The sequence below is a fragment of the Octodon degus genome, unplaced genomic scaffold (assembly GCF_000260255.1).
Source record: "Octodon degus isolate 3935 unplaced genomic scaffold, OctDeg1.0 scaffold00022, whole genome shotgun sequence".
Taxonomy (NCBI): domain Eukaryota; kingdom Metazoa; phylum Chordata; class Mammalia; order Rodentia; family Octodontidae; genus Octodon; species Octodon degus.
Genome location: NW_004524598.1, coordinates 10,962,850 through 10,983,278, shown reverse-complemented (window position 1 = coordinate 10,983,278; position 20,429 = coordinate 10,962,850). Strand labels below are relative to the sequence as shown.

General features: G+C 38.2%; 1 protein-coding gene across 1 annotated transcript in view; it reads right to left on the bottom strand.

Annotated features, from left to right (window-relative positions):
• Positions 1 to 1,951: 1,951 nt before the first annotated feature.
• The window catches only part of Akirin2 (akirin 2), a 25,765-nt gene continuing 7,287 nt past the window's right edge, over positions 1,952 to 20,429 (bottom strand). The window contains exons 2-6 of the mRNA XM_004628227.2: positions 20,035 to 20,429; positions 6,656 to 6,799; positions 4,155 to 4,304; positions 3,015 to 3,086; positions 1,952 to 2,700 (exon numbers count right to left, since the gene is read on the bottom strand). The exon at positions 20,035 to 20,429 is cut by the window's right edge and continues 1 nt beyond it. Of these exons, the coding sequence (XP_004628284.1) occupies positions 2,690 to 2,700; positions 3,015 to 3,086; positions 4,155 to 4,304; positions 6,656 to 6,799; positions 20,035 to 20,269 (612 nt within the window). The 5' untranslated portion in view covers positions 20,270 to 20,429 and the 3' untranslated portion in view covers positions 1,952 to 2,689. The remainder of the gene's footprint in view (positions 2,701 to 3,014; positions 3,087 to 4,154; positions 4,305 to 6,655; positions 6,800 to 20,034) is intronic.

The window sequence follows — 20,429 nt, the reverse complement described above, 5'->3', positions numbered from 1 at the left end:
ACCTTCCCCTTTTTGAGACAGCATCTCATTAAACCAAGGTGGCTTTGAACTTGTGATACTCCTGCTTCAGCTTCTGCCAGGCTCAGCCTCAAAAGATTTTACTTACATTCTTCATGCATGTGAGGATGATACAGTATGAAATAAAAGTCCAACAAGACTACTAGAGCCATGACTGAATGAGATGTGAGGGTTTGCATCTAATGCGCCCCATCTAGAGCAGATGCAGCGATGCGTAAAGGCAGAATTGTGCTCTCAGAATTTAGGACCAATTAAGGAAGCTTCCTAAGTTACTGATTTACTGCAAATTTTACAGTAAATCAGTTTAGAAATCATTTTTTCTCTTGATATTTTAAACCTCCAGTATTTATTTTACTCACATCACCTACTTTTTCCTCAATACAAAGAATAGTACCTACCTGCACATGCCCTTCTTAATCCAGGATTTCCTGGACAGATTAAACAATTAATACTACCATGTCATGACTTTTAGTAAAAGATGACTGTCAACTAAATTCTGAGTATCTACTTAAGTCACCAACTATTAAATCCATCTAACTGTATACCAATCCAGGAAACACACACATTTTACTATCTGCAATTATACTACTGTAGGGAAATAGTGCAATAGTACCCTGTAACAAGGGCTTCCTGGTGAAACTGATAGGCAAGAATTTGCTAGGGAAGTGAAACTTTTTTTTTTTTTTTTTAATGTATTAGGACAGTCTACAGGGTCTCACAACGTAGATCAGACTCATAGTGATTCTCCTGTTTTCAGCCTCCCAAGTGCTAGGATTACAGCTGCATGCCACCACACCCAGTCTCAATCACCCTTTCAGCATGCCCCAAGGGTGGGGCCAGCAAGGCACGCTGGGGTTGAACCCCAGCTGCTGTGCTCTGCCTAAGCAGGTGCTTTAGTCTGTTGAGCTATCTGACCAACCCGGAAAACTTATTTTTGATCAAAGCTGGGTCTAGAAACCCTATAATGTAATGCTCCATTCAGATTGCCAGCACTTACTCTTCTAGTACCCTGCAACTATAAAATCCAGCTCTCACAAATATGTGTCTGTAAAGATTTACATATGCTTACCAAGAGTATTTTGTCCTTACTAGAACAAACATGTTTGCACTCGCTCTCCTCCCATGTCTATTTTTACTGTTTGCATTCTCTTACAGCTGCTATCCCAGTAAGCCAGGAGCTATCAGCTGGGACCACTGTGTCCACTGAGGAGCACCTTGGCAGTATGGAAGCACTCAGTTGTCACAAGTTGCAGGGAGAGAAGAAAAAGGTTAGAGAGGATGCTAACTACCCTGTAACACAGGTGCGGCCTCCGCAACAGAGAATGACCTGGCCCAAAGTGCTAACATCATGGAGACTGAGAATCTCTGTGCTAAGTCATTAGAAGTAGATAAATAACATTATAGCCACCCTGTGCTATATAACCAGTGTTCCTCAAATACTTAGTGGACATACGGAACCTGGCAATCTTGTAAAAAGCCCTCACCACTTTGAGAGCTTGTTTAAAACAAACAATTGGTAAAATACAATTAGAAATGTTGAAAAACTACTTTTCTTGTACTAATGCAGTCAATTATGAATGTGTTAGGCCTAGTACATTTAAGGTGTATGTAATGAGGGAAATAGGCTATTAGAATTCCACAAAATTCACTGTGAATTTTTTTTTTTTTTTTTTTTTGCTTACTTCATTACAAAAAGCCAGGCATGGAAACAAATGCATTAAGTGTGCTGAATCATGCTTTTATGTATCAAGTCCCTTTAACTGTTCTATTGATACCTTTCAAGTAAAACTCTACAACTGTTAAAACTATTATGTAACATACTATTATGTAGTAACATTGAAGCAAGTTAGAATCAGAACTCAAGTGTTTGCAAGTAACACTTAAATTTTTAAATCTTACCAGAAAATTAACTTCATAGATTTCTGGAAAATGCTTACAGTTAAAACACTGGCTTTTATTCAAACACTACTCATCTGTAACATTTAAAAAACAAGCAGAATAGAAGTAAATGTTTTATTCTTCCAACTAAATTCCAGTACTACAAGGGCAGTAAAACAATGATACACTGGAAAAAAATGCTGCAATAAACATTTGTTAAAAAGACTGATAGAATAAATAAAACTACCAAAAAAAAAAAAAAAATTATATAAACCCATTCCAAAACCCCAAGAAGTCCTGGATTATAGAAATGCCCTCCTCCTTCACTATTTCATAGGAAGCACTGTAGGCTATTTGCTTAATATGATCCTGGGATTACATTCTAAATTATTAATAACTGGTTACAGCTTGGTTGTAGTGCACAATTAAAATCACACTAACTTCATCTGAAGTGTCATTCTACAGTTTTATTTACACAACCAGTGAAGGGCATGTTCTAGAATACCAGTTTATAATCTTTTCAAACATATTAATATAAGAAGCCAAATTGTAATGATACAGCAAAATGAGGCCACTGGTATTGATACAGGTAGCAAAGGTCCACATCCAGGTTGTACTGCCATCAGAGAAATATCCAAAATCAGTTGCTGCTGCCTAAGAGTGGTTGTCACTGACGAAAGCTCGAAATAACCTGTATTCACAGGGGATATTGGCATTGCTGTATGTCATAATTGGAACCTCCTCCAGCAACTTGACAAGGAACAAGGCAGCCCACAAATGCAGAAAATGTGATTCATGAAACATCTAAAGAGACAGAAAAAGAAAATTAAGTGTAAAATATCTTCAAACCAGATGTTCATTCTCAGTATTGCCCACAGGTATTTAAGGAACCCAAAGTAAAAAAAGTTTTGTTGCTTAGTTAATCCTGGCTTTTTCCTCCATAGTTTTCTGTTAAATTCTCTTTTTTTCTTTTTGGTCAAACTTAGGACCTTGCACTTGCCAGTGGAAGTATGCCACTGAGCTATCTCCTAGCCCCAAATTCTAAGTATAAACTTAATTATGTTTTCTTCTTAAAAGATGGTGGTGTTTTAAGTTAATTTCAGAGGCCATATACTTACAGCTAGCAGGCTGTTCTCCATATCGTCGCATTATCTGATCATGCGTAAACTTCACAAATGCGTCATATTGCTCTACAAAGAAAGGTGTCAATTACATGACTTGGAAAATATCTAATATATATTACAGCCAGATAAACTATAAGAAAAACACAAAGAAACAGCTGTATAATCAGTTCCATAACTTGAAATCAGTGAGCTCAGAATATAACCTAGGATCATCCAAATCACATGACTTTATTGCGTACAAGATGGACAAGGCTTATTTCCCAATGATTAAAAACAAAGGGCTTTGACGCCTGCAAGCAGGCGCAGGGGCCACGGGTTCAATCCCTGGGCCTGCTATGCTGGCCCCGCCCCCTGGGCATGCTGACACACCAATTGAGACTGAGCATGGTAGTGCGCGCCTGTAATCCCAGCTCTGGAAGGCTGTAAACGGGCAGACCACTACGAGTCCGATCTAGTAATGAGACCCTGAACACCCTGTAGACCCTTCCTTAAAATAGAAAAAAAGGGGGGGGGGGCGCTTTGGTCACATGCCTGTATATAGTCCTAGCACTCAGGATGCTGAGGCAGGAAGACTGGCAAAAATTCAAGGCCAGCCTGGGCTACATAGTGAGTGAAGGCCAGCCTACACTATAAAATAAGGCCCTGCCTCAAACAAAGGGCTTGCTTCTACTCGGAAAGTTTATTATAAGTGGTCTGTGAATGGCAGTTTAATGAGAGCTTAACAAAAACCATCTACCTGTATCTTAATCAGACAGATGTCACAAAAAAAGAATGCTGTGATCTATCTCAAAATATCAAAAGGATTAAAAGGACGTAGTTCAGTGGTACAGCATTGAGCACTGTTATGTGTCACAAACCCCTTATTTAACTCTTTTAGACTCAGAAACCTCACAATACCTGTAACAATTAAAATCTGTGAGCTAAAATCAGAACATAAAACTATCATGCATAAGTAAGGTTCTTAAGGTAGGCCATGAACTACAAGATACGTGATGTGCTTTATTAAACTGGAGTTCTACACTTCTTAAAAAACATTGTGCCATGTATAGGAAGACTAATTGATATAAAGTACCTGTGAGAAGTAATGCATTTCTTACAATGAGTTTCACAAGGACTCTAAAACTCATCTCTTACCCGCAAGCTTTGCACTTAATATTTCTTCATATTCTTCTCGAATTTTCTCCTCACGTTCTTTCAACAAACGTTCACAGATCATTCCAACCTGCCGTAGAGTAAATAAGGGCTGTTCTTTTTTTAATGGTGAGGATGCTGCAGATGAAGTCCCTATGTATAATGTGAACAAAAACAGTACCTGACTTAGAGGCATGAGAGTCTTTTACCTGCAAAGTTTCAACTGAATCTTTACAAGGTTCATATAAAACATTCTTTAAATCTAATTTTACCACAGTCTTATAAGAGGTTTCAAATAAGTCTGTCTATGACTCTGGAAAAACACAAGAGGACATAAACATATGGGGCAGTCTAAAAGACGGTGGGCCAAAACTTCAAAACGAAATTTAAAATGATGGGTCCTATTATAAGCTTATACCATTCTAGCAATCCCCTACCATAAAGTGTTTTAGTGACTAGTTTACAAATGTTTCTGCAAAAGAACATCTCTGATATAAAGCTTAATTTTTACTTACTACCAGAATAACAAGATTATCCTGTGAAAACACACTATTATTCTTTAAATAAAGCTAACTGAGTAAATGTCTAATCTTGCAAAAAGAGGATTGCTCTACCATTTAAAATACCCCCCCCTTTCCTAAAACCCTTCATTTTAAAGGCATTTCCATTTATTAAAAAAGAAACAAGGGCCCCGAGTAGCTCAGTGAACTAAGCACCTGCTTTGGCAAGTGCAGAGACCAGGGTTTGATGACCAGTTCCACCCCTGGGACACACTGAGCCAGCAACCAAGTCCAGGCATGGTGGTGCACCCCTGTAATCCCAGCACTAGGGAGGCTGAAAACGAGGATCACTATGAGTCTGATCTGTGTAGTGAAATCCTGTACTAAATACATTAAAAAAATTTTTTTTTAAAAAAAGCTTTATGGGAAGGATAGGATACCAAGCATCTCTGTAGTCAGTGAAGAGCAGATATTCACAGAAATTTCAGCATTCAAAGAAGGAACACTGATGTTTTTTTTATTTCTTGTTCTCTGAATTTTATATTTTTTCTAACAATTGTGTTTTTAAACTTTATAGAATATTTCTTCAGAAATGCATTGCTCTTCAAGGACCTCTTAAGGTGTTTGGTCTTCCCAAAAACACTCCCAACCGAAGAACATCTATCTTTTCACAAAGAGCCATCCACTGCAGTACCACAACACATATATGTCTAGTTTCATCTTGTTCTGTGTACTTGCCCAAGTACCTGTTCCTCTCTTCACTTGCTTTTTCTAATATATATGGCTGAGATGAGTTAACTGCTTATCAGAATGTCTGTCACAAGAATAAAGTACACAGCTTTAATAAAATCCTTAACTACTAAAAATACCTCACTTTCACATTTCCAATGTTAAGGCTGCTAGTTAACTCATCTCTTAAGTAAACTGATAAGGAAATGATAGTCTTGGTTTCCTGCTGAAATAGTCTCCACCCTTAGCGTGTGTCACCCACTCACAGCTAGGCTCCAGATTAGCAAAAGTACTGCAATACTTAGCTCTGAATAGTTTCCTGTTTGCTGGTCTAATGTGACTTTTATGCCTTTGAATATTTCAATCTGCCAGGTTATCCTGTTCCTGTGTAGTGGGGGTAAGGAAAAGAAAGCAACTGCTACCACTGCTATCCTGGAGTGGGGGTTGGCGGTACTGGACAGTGAACCCAGAGCCTTTTCACTGAGCTCCAAACCACAGGTCTAAATTGCCTACAGTGGGCTTAAGCATGCACCCGCACCCTGGCCTCAGCCTCTTACTGTGCTGGAGTTACAGAGATGTGCCACTGAAAAACTATTTTGATGAGGACTTTATTAAAGGTAAGAGCTACTTTTGATGGTTCATTTTCAGTCAAGCTTCAGCTTCCCATTCTTTTTATTTATTTATTTCCACTCATGTTAAGCAGCCTTATTTTTCCGCTTTTCTTGAAAGTTTTTTGTTTTCCCCTGGAACTGGGGATTGAATTCAGACCCTTGTGCTTGCCAGGGAAGCACTTATCCTACTGAACCATCTCCCCAGCCCCACCTGAAAATTTTATATGGAAACCACCCCCTCCCAAAAAGGTGAGGACAGACAGACAAATGTATGAGAGTGTGTGCACAGGGATATTCCTGTGAACTCTGTAACAGCAGAATTTCTAAATCTAATTAATAGTTAATTGTAAGAAATCCAAAAATTTGCAGGGTGCAGCCACACAAGGTACAACTATACAGGTATCACATAGTGTTAAGTTGGGACTACAAATTATAGTGCAGTACTTATACAAGAACAGGTACTCCTAGAGTGCTTATGCATCAGACACCGCTGTGGTGGTGCTATGTGTCTGGTTCAAAGGAATCCATATTAAGACATCATATATGACAGTATAAATTATTTTAATCTAGGGGACAAAGAGAATTTAAGTGACTAAAGGCATTTTGGAGTACTTTTCCCACATCGAATAACATTTCTTTTTATATTATTAAAGCTTGTTATTACCTGGTGAGGCTGGTCCACTGAGGAGAAATGCATGTGGCTGTGCATCAGAACTACAACCTGGATCTGTCTGTTGGAAACTAGTTTCTAAATGTCTTCTCTTCTGCATGCGTTTATACTCTTGTTTTATGTTGTACAGAATTTGTTCTAAAAGAAAAAAAGTTAAAATTTGGCAAGATAAAAAGCTTCAAGTTAAAAAGTTGGTTTTCCAACACTTACTTAGGATCAATCTATCCATTGTATTTCCTTCAAATAACATGCAGAAAACTGACATTCTGGAAGGAATTCACTTTAGCATGAATGAGGCGCTCTCAGAAACAGCATAGGCATACCACCTACGATCTGGCTGTCCAACAAAGCCAGTTGTGAGCAGTGACTAGCACAAAAAGTAAATATAAAAGCTTTTCACTCAAAGTAAGAGTGCACTAAATAAACATTTCCTTTACTCAGGTTCTAGGAGTCCCAAACTCAGCGCTTATCTGTGGAGGCCAAGGCTTATGAACCTTTCTGCAACTTACTGTTGACAGTTTCCATACTTTTCACTGTCTCTCTTATTTTAATAATTTCCCCAGGAGAATAACTTTCAGGAGTTTTGCGAGCTAAGACTCTAGTAAGACATAAATCAACCACCTAAACAATATAGATACATCCAGAAGAAAGTTACAAAAGATAAATTCAGTCAAAGCACCATTTAACTTTGTCATGTAAACGTAAGTTTACATCCACAAATATATGTGGCTTAAATACAAAATTACACAAGTTAGTCAACTTTAGGATGCTTGTGTATCTTCATCTGTATTTAGCATTTTTCAGAATGTTATATTTGCTTAACATGTTATCATTTTCAATCTTTTTCTGTTTCTGTGAAACAGTTCATAATTTTAAGATGAAGTTAACGATGTAAAGTAAACTTACTCTTGAATAGTAAGTTTACCTTGCTACAAATGGGTCTCCTAACATTTACCAGATGCATCCAGTACAACATGCCACCCTGTATCAACCAGGAGAAGCACCAATATCTTTTTCTTACTAACATTTCTTCAGTAAGTCTAAAAAGATTTTAAAGGTAACATTTTGATCGCTAGCGTAGAGCACATTATTTCACTCACCACTTCCTGTTCAAAGCTACCAATAACTTTATCAAAAGTGCCCTTCAAAGCACCAAAATTTACTGACAACCAGGGACATTAAGATGTACTGCCTTAGAGTAATTTCACTTTAACATTAACTGTCGTGTCTGGCTTACACTGTGTTCACTACATAGCTAGTCTGAGATTACTTATCAACAAAAACAAACTAAAATGTATCAAAAGGATGTTTGCTAATGCCAGACATCTTAGTGCCTGTAGTCCCAGCAGGCTGAGGCAGGAGGATCACCAGGAGTTCAAGGATAGCCTGGGCTACAAAGCAAGACCCCACCTCAGAAAAAATTAAAAGACAATCAAAGAATGCTTATAGTAAACCTAGGATTAAGATACACCATCTAAAATGTACCCTTAATAAATAAATAAAATGTACCTTTATAAATCTTTACACCTTTTTTTAAAGACAGTATGTAGTTCAGGCTGGCCAGGACTGTATTTCTGACTAGCCTCAAACTTTAAGCCACCTGCTTCAGCCTCCCAAATGCTAGGACTACAGGTATGCACCACCACACCCAGTTTATACTGTTTTTATATTTACAGACACTACTGACAAGCAAAAGAATTTTAAGTCATTATTTACAAACAACACAATTTACCTATTTAAAATGTACTGCTGAGTTGTTGAGACAGTACATACATACAGTCTTGGAACCATTACCACTTTTGTCACTCCAGAAAGTTCTTTCAAGTTCTTTCATAGTTAATTCCATCCACCCACAAACATCACACCCTTCCACTTGCCAACACTCATCTGCTGTTACTATATAGTTGGCCTTTCTTATCTGGAATCAGCATGTGTGGATTCAACCAATCACAGAACAAAAATATTTTCTAGAAATTGTATGTGTAAAGATACATTTTTCTTGTCATTATTCCCTAAACCAGTGATGGTAAACCTTTTAAAGCTTTCAGTGATAATAAACAGCCCACTATGGCACAGCGGCCATAGTTGCACCACCACTGCCCTAATACTGCAGTATGGTACAACTATTTACACAGCACTTAAGACTGTACAGACATGAATTACATTCATGGGTTTCATAAATCAGTAATTATTTTATTGGTTATATCCCATTGTGTTGTTCATATAGACACACCATTTGCCTATTAATGGATATTTAGACTGTCTCCAGCTAGAGACTGTTATGAATATTCAGCACTAGTCTTTTGGATGGGTGTTTTCATTTCTCTTGGATAAAATACCTAGCAATGGGATCAGACTACCTAATCACATGAATGGTTTTATTTTGTAAGAAACTTCAAAGCCACTTTGCGGAGTGATTTTCACTTGCATTCCTAGTAGCATAACCATATTAGTGTTCCAGCTCCTCTACATCCTTGCCAACACTTGATACTGTCATTTAGAGTTGGAAGAACTTTGAATGCTATTGCTTGCACTGCTTTTCATATTAAATATGATGCAACAATGTCATCTAAACCACATTGTGCCCTCAAATGTTCTAATACTGGGAACATGAATTCAACATTATGCAGCAAATGGCCTGATTTAATCTGGCCAAGATCTTAGCAGCACAGGTTGCAACAGCTAACTGCATGCCCCAAAAGCTCAATTTATTTTAGTGCAGGAATATAAACAATTTTGAAGCTGACAATTCAAGAACTCCCCTAGATTCAGTGTTCTGTAACTCACAATCACAAACTCAGTGAAGGTATTTGGCTTTAGCTACCATAACAAACAGATAAAGGCCTTCTTTAGTTGGTGAAGTATTTGTCAGTTCGGTATAAGCTACTTAGATCTAGCCATCTTTTATCAAACTAGCTAGTATCTGTACATTTACACATGCCAAGACAGTGGAACATTTGACACTGTGGGTCCTCTGATATAATAGTAATTTAATGGGTAAACCTGTTAATCAAGTAGTTCATTGCTGGATAAAAGAGTTTCCATAGATGCACACTTATCAAACAAGCCAACTTACAGTCCACTAAAGAAAACTTTTATTTCATTCCATTCTACATTCCAGTTTTAATCATGTATCCTTTACAAAATTTAGACAATTTCCAGCAGTCTTTTAATATCAAAAGTTACCAACAGGCTACACCACAAATGTCTGTATGTCCCTTTTTTAATCCTAAAAATCTACAATACTCTTTTATATAAAATACTAAGTGTAAGCAGCAGCAAATTCTAATTACGGCATTTTTATTCTCAAATCTAGGAAATGCCATTATGACTGCTAATAAAATTTGCCTCCTTTTATAGTTAAGAGATACTAATGAGCCACACTTAAGTATTTTTGGAATATTCTTCTAAAACAAATTAGATAAATATGAAAAGAAAAAACTTATTTTTGGCCTCCGCTGATTAAGAAATCCAGAACACAGTAAGCCCTTACTGGTCAACAAGACAAATTAAGGGAAACAGTTGTGGGATTAAAAAAAAAAAAGAGTAAGAAATGTAGGAAACTAAAACCAACTAAAAATGTGTTTAAAGACCTACAAAGGCAAGTGTGGAGATCCATCTTGGTAAACCAACTACTTTCATCTGCTTTAAGACCCACTTCTCATGGTCTCCTTGAAGGAACCTCTTATCCAGCCATGCGCTACTTGATTAATAAGCTAACCCATTAAAGTACTACTACATCAAAGGAACCTGATACCAATCTTTAACACCAGACTGTCCAAGTACAGCTAGTTTAAGGTGCACCTGGATTAGCATGCATCTCAATACACTCTGGTTGGGAGGCTGAAAATAGAAGAATCACCAAGTCCGATCTACGTAGCGAGACCCTGTACTAAATGCATTAAAAAAAAAAAAGTGTGTGTGTGTATACACACACATACTTTGAACAGATGCACTATCAACTTTAAGGCATTATCTACAGTACTGTGGTAGCTGCCTATAATCCCAGGACTCAGGAGGCTGAGATAGAAAGACTGATCTGAGTTTGAGGCCAGCCTCAGCTACATAGTGAGTTCAAGGCCAGCCCAAACTACATTATCTAGCTCTTGTCTCAAAAACTAGCTTAGGTTATAAACTTCCATTATGAAATATTTACTGCATAGAGGATTTACTTATTTTCTGCAGATGAGGAGAAAACACTATGATTACTGTAAGTTTCAAACCCATTTCTGAATGAGACCTTGTTAAGGTACCCTAAAAATTCTACACACAAATACTGAATATACCTGGCAACTAGAATATGCAAACACATCCACAGGTCAAATTGTTTGGCCTGAATACTTTGTTTTTAAAAACAAGTGTAAATTTGAAGCCAACAGTTAAAAAGTTGGATTACTCTACAGAAACGGCCAGATTTCTGACTACTCTTGAGAAAGAGAACTGGACTAACATGGCAAAGATAAAAGAGTGGCTGCTACCCTTTGGGTCCAAGTTCTCAAGCGCTTCAAAAATTTTAATGTGCGCAAGAGTCACTGAGTGTTCTTGTTAAAATGTAGGCTTCTAAGGAGTGGAGCTAAGCATTCTTCATTTCTCACTGACACTGCTGCTCTAGCAAAGCTGAATTTACTCATTCCCTGCCTGGTTCTCAGCACTCATTTTATGTTGTCTATGACTACAGCACACTTAACTCTCTAGCTCCTGCTTAAAATAACAACTCTTAATGTTCCAATTTTTTAAAAAGTGGTTAGTGTATCACTGGCATACTGCAGCACAGAGGAAGAGTTCAACAGCAAGAGTTATCACATGTACAAAAATACATACCTATACTCATCAAAATTCATTTAGCCACTTCAGCTAAAAGACTTCTATAATTGTAATGTAGTCAAACCTTTTCTAAGCAGGAAAATATTGTGCAAATTAACTTATATGCATCTACTCAGGGAAATTCATTACAAACTAACCTATGACCTGTATGCACTTCTTAAAAACTGGAAATTGATTCATTATGTGAATGATGGTGAGCATGTACCTTTCTATCATGACTCCTGTAGGAGCTGAGAATGCCTCTTCTACATTAGGCACTGAGTAGAAGTCCACAGACACCTGTTTATCCCATATACTTTGTAAATTGTGAACATTTAAAAGTTAAAGATTTAAAGATTGCACAAAAATTCTAGCTTCCGATGATAGGGGCCTACTGAGACGATCTGACAATAAAAGGTCCAAATTCACCATGCTATAACTAACAGGAATGTTTAAGACTTTGTCATCTCTAAGTGGAAACTGACATTACATATGTGCTCAGAAAACTATTATATGAGACAGGCGTGAAGAAGAACCTATAACTAAAGAACTTAAGTTTAATGGCTAGATGAAGCAGAGAGCAACCAGAAAAGTGGAGGAAACCAGGGTAATGAGAAAAAAAGATAACTATTATTTCCATTAGGAGGGAGTGTGTTATCAGGAATACTCAAAAGTACAGGGCCAGGGAGATAGCTCAGTGGTCTACGTGCCTGCCTGGCAAGCACAATGACCTGGATTCGATCCCTGGTACTGCATGCCATGCCTGCGCCATGCACAGCAAGACCCTGCACCAAATATTTTTAATTAAAAAGAGAAAAATTGCTAGAGGAAAAAATGATGTTTTAACTTACTTTCTAATAGGAGGCCCAAGAATATTTAAAAGTCAAAAGCAAAGACCCAGTGAATGAGGGAGGACTGAGGGAAGAGAAGCAGGAAGATAAGGATCCTTTGCAGGAGGAGCCTTTCCTGAGGTTATAGTGTTTTCATTATTTTCATTATCTCATTAAAGCCACTAAAAGGGGAACAGGACAGACACAAATGTAGGTGGAATTGGTAATGAAACTGCCATTTGATGGTCTCTATATATTTCCTGTCAAATAGAAAAGCAACATCATTCACTGAAAGTCAGGACTGCAGGGCCGTGTTACAAGTTCCATTTGAGGCTGCCCTGTTGTAACCCACATTTCCAGTACTCGGAGGCAGGAAATGCCCTTGGTCCCCACAACCCTAACAGACAGATACTACTATCATCACATGCACATTCTTATACATGAAGAAAATGAGGCCCTGCTTCCATATCTTCCTTCTGAAAGGTCACACAGTCGATAAGAATGTTTTATGTGTAGCTTAAAAGGAATTATTACTAACTGGTAGGCTAGGGCTGCTACAGATTGTACAGCTAATTACAAAGCAGGGCTCCCGTAATGTATTAATTCCCCAAATGGTTGTGGACAGTGACCAACCACGTTCCTCTGTGATCTTACAGCAACTAACATCTTGTGTACTTTTAAAAACAAATATACCACTTAAAAAAGTTTTTCCAGAGATTGTAGTTTAGAATTAAGAACATGGCAATTCCCTATAACAATTAAAAGGTATAGTTCATAGTATTGTCTACAAAATCAGCTTTCTTCAAATTCCATTGTACTTGTTCTTCAATTGCTAGGACAACGTTGTCTGACAAAAATCCAAATAGATATGTTGATAAAATATCCAGGTTTAGGGGCCGGGGAGATGGCTCAGTGGAATAAGCGCTTCCCTGGCAAGTGCAAGGGTCTGAGTTAGATCCCCGGTTCTGCCAAAAAAAAAAAAAAAAAATCCAGGTTTATTCAAAAGTTTGCTAATAAACAATGCTCCAATAGATGTTCAAGAGATTAGCTATCTAAAAAGCACGGTAATGGGGGCATAAAAGGGCTTGAAAAACTAGCCTCTAAAGGAGGAACTTAAGGGTTTTAAATACTATTAAAAAATCAGGTTCACAACCAAGACCTTGCAACTTCAAGTGTAAATGAACAATTTAACAACTCAGTAAGATCACAATGTTAAAAAAAAAAAAAAAAAAAAAAAAAAAAAAATACTAGTACACCTCAGGATGACCTGCCTATGATATCTGGGACAGCTAAAAACTAATGACTTAGCCAGGCACGATGGTGTACACCTATAATCCCAGCAGCTGGAAGGGTGAGGCAGGAGCACTGATTTCAAAGCCAGCCTGGCCTACATTGTTGAAGGTCAGCCTGAACTGACCCTGTCTTCCAAAAAAAAAGAAAGAAAAAGAAACTAGTGGGCTGGTGAGATGGCTCAGTGGTCTAAAGCACCTACTTAAAACAAGCTAAGCTAAGCAAAGCACAGGGACCGAGGTTCAATCCCCCAGCACCACATGCCAGCCAGCCCCGCCCCCTGGTGGGCCGAGCTGGCCACACACACACACACACACACACACAATAAATAAATAAAATGTAAAAAAAAAATTAAAAAAAAAAAAAAAGAAACTAGTGACAAGGTTTTTTTTAAGGGAAAAGACAAGTAATCACACTCCACAACAAACTAAAAGCAGCAAATTATAAGCTGCTTTTTCTACTGCTAAATAATTAAATATCACCACTCTTCCCTTTAAAATATCTACCTTCATAATACCTGTTATACTGTAAAATTCTGATCAAGAGACCCAAAATAAACAACAATGCCAAAAAAGAAACATACACTAGAATTTTAAGTTACCTGCAAGGATTCCCTGCTCAGTGTGGCTGCAACATCATGTGAGAAATTTGTTACAACTTAACTCAGTTATTTTAGAAACAAAGATTAGAGCAGATTAGAGTCTTATACTATGAAATATCTTCTCAAAACCCCATAAAAATTTGAAATAGGTGTTTCTACAATGAACAAATCTGATAATGGTAAGGTTACTGTAAAAGAGACTATCTAAATTATGTAATACAGGTAGTTCATTCAGAAAGATGAGGAATACTTAAAACTACAGTTCAAGTGCACCCCCAAAATTTGTTTCAAGTCTTTAATTGCAGCATTACAACTCACTTGTGTCACAAGATGTCATTAAATGTTAAGTGTATATAACTCAGTCACAAAACAGTGTAAATGTATAGAACTATAAAATACTTTTCAAATTCATCTTCAGAAATGTCAAGACTTGAATTCTTCAATGAGTAAAATTCAGTAGTTTAAAGCATTGTCATAAGATGTAATCATAAGTGAAGGTATGGCAGTGAATAACTGAGGTTACGTCTCAAAGTCCAAGTCTTACAGAGCAGAGCCCATACTAGCACTCAAAATTCAAGAAGCACCTCTGCAAAGTCACTCCTACAAGACTGTTGCTGATGGGTCCTATCTCTCAAATGTTTAAAAAGGTGGTACACTGAGGTACACCGAGTTCTAGAATCCATAAACACAGCAGTAAAATTAGGGCAGTATCTGTTGATGCCATTAGTTCATGTAGGCTTGAATAATTATTTAATTTTTTAAAGTAGGTAGTTTTCTCAAAGGCCAGAAATTCATTGTGGTTTGACATGCATAGAAAACATCCTGTGCATCAACAGTACTGGGCACAGTGTTAAAACGCAAGAACTGCGAAAGGCATGTATTACTGGCTAAGTAATGCCCACCCAATGCTATTATCTAGTTCGATGAACCAACTATCCATGAGTCAAACTCAAGTGAGTAGTACACAGTATATACTTTTTCCACAAAGCCATTCAAAAAGGTGTTCTTCCCACCTCAGATCATGTCCTCTCCCATTCACGGTAGCAGAGTGAGAAGCTAACCTCTGATCTCACCATGTTCAGCCTGTGTGTTCCTGTGCTTGTTAGGCTTCGATTGTGTACCTTTCAAAAGCAAGATTGCCTCAATAATGAATGCATACAACTGCACTGTTTTTAATGGTCATAATGACAAGATGGGGTGGGAAGGCAATGTTGGGTTCTAGGCAAGCAGAATTCTATTGAATTATACCCCCAACCCAATTCCCAGGATTTTATATGCAGAATTTATATCACTATGAAAAAGTGCAAGCACATATTATTAACCTAAGCAAAATTTCAGGTTTAAAATCCATAGTACAAAGACCATTTGAAAACAGCTATTTGCTAAATCCACTGAGAAACTAGAAGCAACTTTTTAACAGCTGTCTAAATAACCACAAAATTATTAAACACTTCTGGCTCAATATGAATGACATCTGAGTGAGCTACTGCCTCCTCCAACAGACATCTCATTTGTTTGCCTGGAATCATTTATATTTCATGTAAGCCAGCTGGTGTCTCCACTTGCAGGCATGCATCAATGTCTAGTGTACAATCTATGTTCCTGTAAACTTTCCCCCATTCACAAGCTGTAGTTCCTATTTTTTATGGCAAATTTCCATCAAATACAATGAGTTCTTACAAAGTAAGAATGTAACTCTTTAACTCAATTCCTAAGGCAATCTAGACCTATGGAGCCAAACCATAAACATTGTGTCTAATGAACTTACAAAGAAGTTGACATCCCCAGATAGCTCTCTTCCCCAGACCATTAACATGCTGCACAATTATGAAAACAATGTGTTGGATTTGATAACAGTCTTCTGTAACGCTGCATATTTTTTGAAGCTTTTAAAATAATTTCTTCCTTGGAAATGTTACAGAAATCTTTTGGTTAAACAGTACTATTATACATGTGTCAAAAACCAATGGATATTTTTTCTTTACAATAAGTTTTGGACAATTCCATTTTTGTGTATCTTGGTATGATTTTATTTAAATTTCTTGTGCAAAAGGTTCATTTTTCTTGTAATTGTGGTATTATAAGTTGAACTAAATTCAGAAATTTTAAATCTTTAAATATTTATTGCCACTCCTTTCTACTTTGAGAATTCTAGTTATATGAATATAAGTTTCTTGGTTTTGACACAGTGAACTATTATGACTAATCTGTAAATTCTTTCTTCATTTTAATTTTGGACAATTTTTGTTATATTCATTTATGTTTGTAAATAATTTATTTTCAATTTTCAATCTATTAAAAAATTAAAATTAAAAAAAATGGATAAGGATAGAACATTTTTTTTCAACTGGCCAGTATGACTACTGATATAGTTACTACAGGGATTCATTACAAACATGTTTAATGTTTCTCTGCCCCATCCACCTGCATCCATTATCCATTCTCCTTTTACATACTGAGAGTATTATAAACATTCACTGCTAACAACCCCCTGGATTGGATGTGAAAACTTTTTGTAAAAGAATCAAAACAGTAAAAATGGGGCTTTGAGGCAATAGTCACTACCACAATTAACGCTGTTTTTAACTTACAATGGTTAAAAAAAGAAAATTAGCACAGCTGTGTTCAAATAAAACTATTTATGGACACTGAAATTTAAATTTCATGTCATCTTCACATGTCACAATATAATCATTTTCTTTTCCAATCATTTAAAAAGGCTTTAAAAAAAATGGGCTGGGAAATAATTTGGTGGTCAAAGGGCCTGCCTGGCAAGCACAAAGACCCAAATTTGATCCCCAGTATAGCATGCCGTGCAGCCCTGGAACTGGGAGGGCACACACCTGTAATCTCAGTGCTGGGGAGGCTGAGACAGGAGGATCACTACAAATCTGAACTGCGTAGGGAGACCCTGTATCAAGTAAATAAGTTTTAAAAATTCATTTTTATTTCTGTCTATACAAAAACACAGCCACGGTCTGTCAATCCTGCTAGACACTGCACTTCTGAATTAATAACTCAGGTATCCAAACCTGACTATATCTAGGTTTAGAATAAGTTATGATAATGGACCTCTAAAAAACCTTATTCTTGCAAGAAAGCAAGCTTAATATGCTTTCAACTTAACTAAGCATTGTCTCCGTATTAAGTTGCAAGAGTTTGAAAACTTGATTTTTAGTAAGAACAGTCACTAAGTCAAATTTCATAATCCCCTTCCTGAATTATGTTATGAATAAAATAACACCTGGGCTTTTAACGACCACCCAAGTTCCTAAAATTACTAATAAACCATATAACTTTAGCTACAACTCTAGAAGAAACTACACAGGTATGCAGCAAACCAATATATGGTACATGACCCCCCACTTCCATTCTTTAGTTCTAAATTATTTAAATTATATTCAAAATTATAGGGTCCACAATAATCTCATTTTAATTGGGTCAAACCACAGTCCCATTTCCAATCCTAGCTACTTATTGCAGTTAAGGACAATTTAAACTGGGTATTATGGCGCATCCTGTAATCCCAGTATTGGGGAGACTGAGGCAGGAAGATTGTACCAAGTTTGAGACCAGGATGGGGTACACAGTGAGTTGAAAGCCATCTTGAACTGCATTGTAAGACTGTCTCAAAGATGGGGGGGGGGGGGGAGGCAGTTTCAGAATGAATCACCATAGTTACAGTAGAAAGCTAGGTGACTGGGAAATTATCTCCAAGTGTGATCACAGGAAAACTGGGAAGTTCACTGATTCCTGCACAACACCACAGCTCCCATTATGACCTTATTCCAAGGCCATACAAAACATACCCCAAACTGATCACAGACATACATAATTAAAATGTCATTAAATTTACAATAAAAAGACATTTTTTCAAATCATAACTTCAGCAATTTTAACTAGCTTTCTCAAAACCACTTTTTACATTAATAGTCAAATTAGTTGAGATCAATAAAAATCTATTTTGATGGGCCTTCAGGTTATGATCAAACTTTCAAAACAGATGTCAGAAAACCTTGGAAAAACAGAAGCAGCACTAGTGCAGGAAATGAATGTGAATTTCAATCAGCTGGCTTAAATACCAGCCATTCAATATTATAGCCCACTTACCTGAAATGTCAGGAAATGAGCCAACTGTCTTAACCCACACCACAAACATGTCAGTGAATTGACAAATTTACAAAAGCATCTCAATTCTTTTAGCATAAGTTCCACTTAGAGGGAACATACTATAGCTCCCTGTCTTACATATATGCTCAGACTGTTCTATTAACATCATTGGAAACTTACAAACCTCATACTAAATTCACGTCAATGAAATGTACTGCTGGTTAGTTACAGCTATTTGGAAATAGCCTTATTAAGTCAAGTGAAGAATATTCAATTTTCAAATATACTCATTCACTAAGGTCAAACTAAAAATGTCAACCACAAGAAATTCATTCCTCACATTAGTTCTTTTGCTATAATGCCTAACATAAATACAGATTAGGTATGGCCACTATATAAAATTCTGAGAATTCCTGTGGAAACTGACTACAACTCTAAAGCAGTGCATTCTTAAACTGTATCAAATATTTAATAGCAAAAATGGTAGTGTACGCCTTTGAGGTTCTTCCCATGGATCTAGGAAAGGATTTTAAAATGCGACATTAAAAGCAGACCCGTTTAGCAGAGTCAGTTCCAAATTAAAGTTACCAAATATAAAGGTTTGGTTTTTTGGGCGGTTTTCCTGAGACAGGGTTTTGTCTCACTTGAGATTTTTTTCTTTTTTAGCTAACAAGATATTTAATATAAAGCTAAGACAAGGTTTTGTCTCAGGGTGATAATTACCAAAAGGCTCAACCATAAAACCTTTGCACGCTACACACAAAGGAACCAGATCTACACTTCAAGTCCACAAAAGCCTAGCCTAGGACTGTGCCCGGGGCACACAACGATTTCAAACTGTACAGAGGCACACACACCCCAACAACTTGGACATACGCAATGCTGTACAAAGCAGCCAAAAGGCATTAGCCCCTACCCCACCCTGTCACTTTTAGTAAATGTTTCAACACGAAAAGGCAAGTCTAAAGTCTCTTGGGAGTCTCGGGCTGATTCTTAAGGCTAGGTTGCTTTCTCCCAAAATACTTTGTTACAAGCCATTTCCAAACAAACGCAACTATTCAGCCCCCATTTTCGATATCATTTGTTTTTTACTAAAAGTTGAAATTTCTCAAGATCTAACGCTCTTTGTGATCACATTACAGTACAAACAGAAGAGCATTTTCTTTGTTGTTGACCCTGCTAGGCAAACAGGTCTTGACTCAGCCAAAGTGGCGTTCTTGTGGGTGATTAATGACAGGCCTAGATCTCGCCCCAGTGACATCCACCCCACCCCCCACCCCCTCTATACTAAAATCAGCCATGTCTGATCTGGAGGAGGGGCTGTCGCCTCGCCTCAAACCACCTAGTCCTAGAGTTAATAGCTGCAACCAATTGATTCAAGCCAAAAAATATCGACATTCGGATGAAATGTGATCAACGTCTCGCCTAATTTATGAATATTTCCCTCCGATCTTTTCCTATGGGCATCTGTCTACTATAGAAACAATTTCAGCAATCCTGCCCTAAGGAAAAGCTCTTCCTCTTCCCTACAATACCGACCCCTGCCCACCCCATCTCCCAAACCCCCCTCCATGACATCAGCCAATTTCTATTGTGTATTCGTACCCCACAGATGAGACGTGGTCCTGCGACCACTTTGTTAAGAACGAGGTCGACCGTCCGGCGCCCCCACGGACTCCTCCGCGGTCCCAGAATCCCCTCCCGCCGCCCGCCCCCGAGACCCCAGGGCCGAGTCCCACCTGTGGTGAGGCGGGAGGAGACGTCGCCGAAGGGGGACGGCTCCATTCGGAGATACTTCTGCGGCGAGGCCGCCGCGGCCGAGAAGGAGGCGGCGGTGGTCGCAGCCGCCGACAACGGGGAGGCGGCGGCCGAGGTGGGCGCCGACAATGGCGCGCATCGTCTCCTCTTCGGGGACGCCGGGCTCAGCAGCGGGTCGAAATCCAGAGTCCTTTTCAGAGTGGCGCCGCACGCCATGGCCGGGGGCACCCGGGGCGCCCGGTTCGGGCGGGGTCGGGAAGGACGAGGGGAGCGGGCAAGCGCCGGGACGCGAGGAGCGCCGAGCCGACGGGCTGAGGAGTCAGGCGGGGTCCCGGGCGCCGGGGCGAAGCGCGCAGAGCCGCCGCCGCTGCCTCCG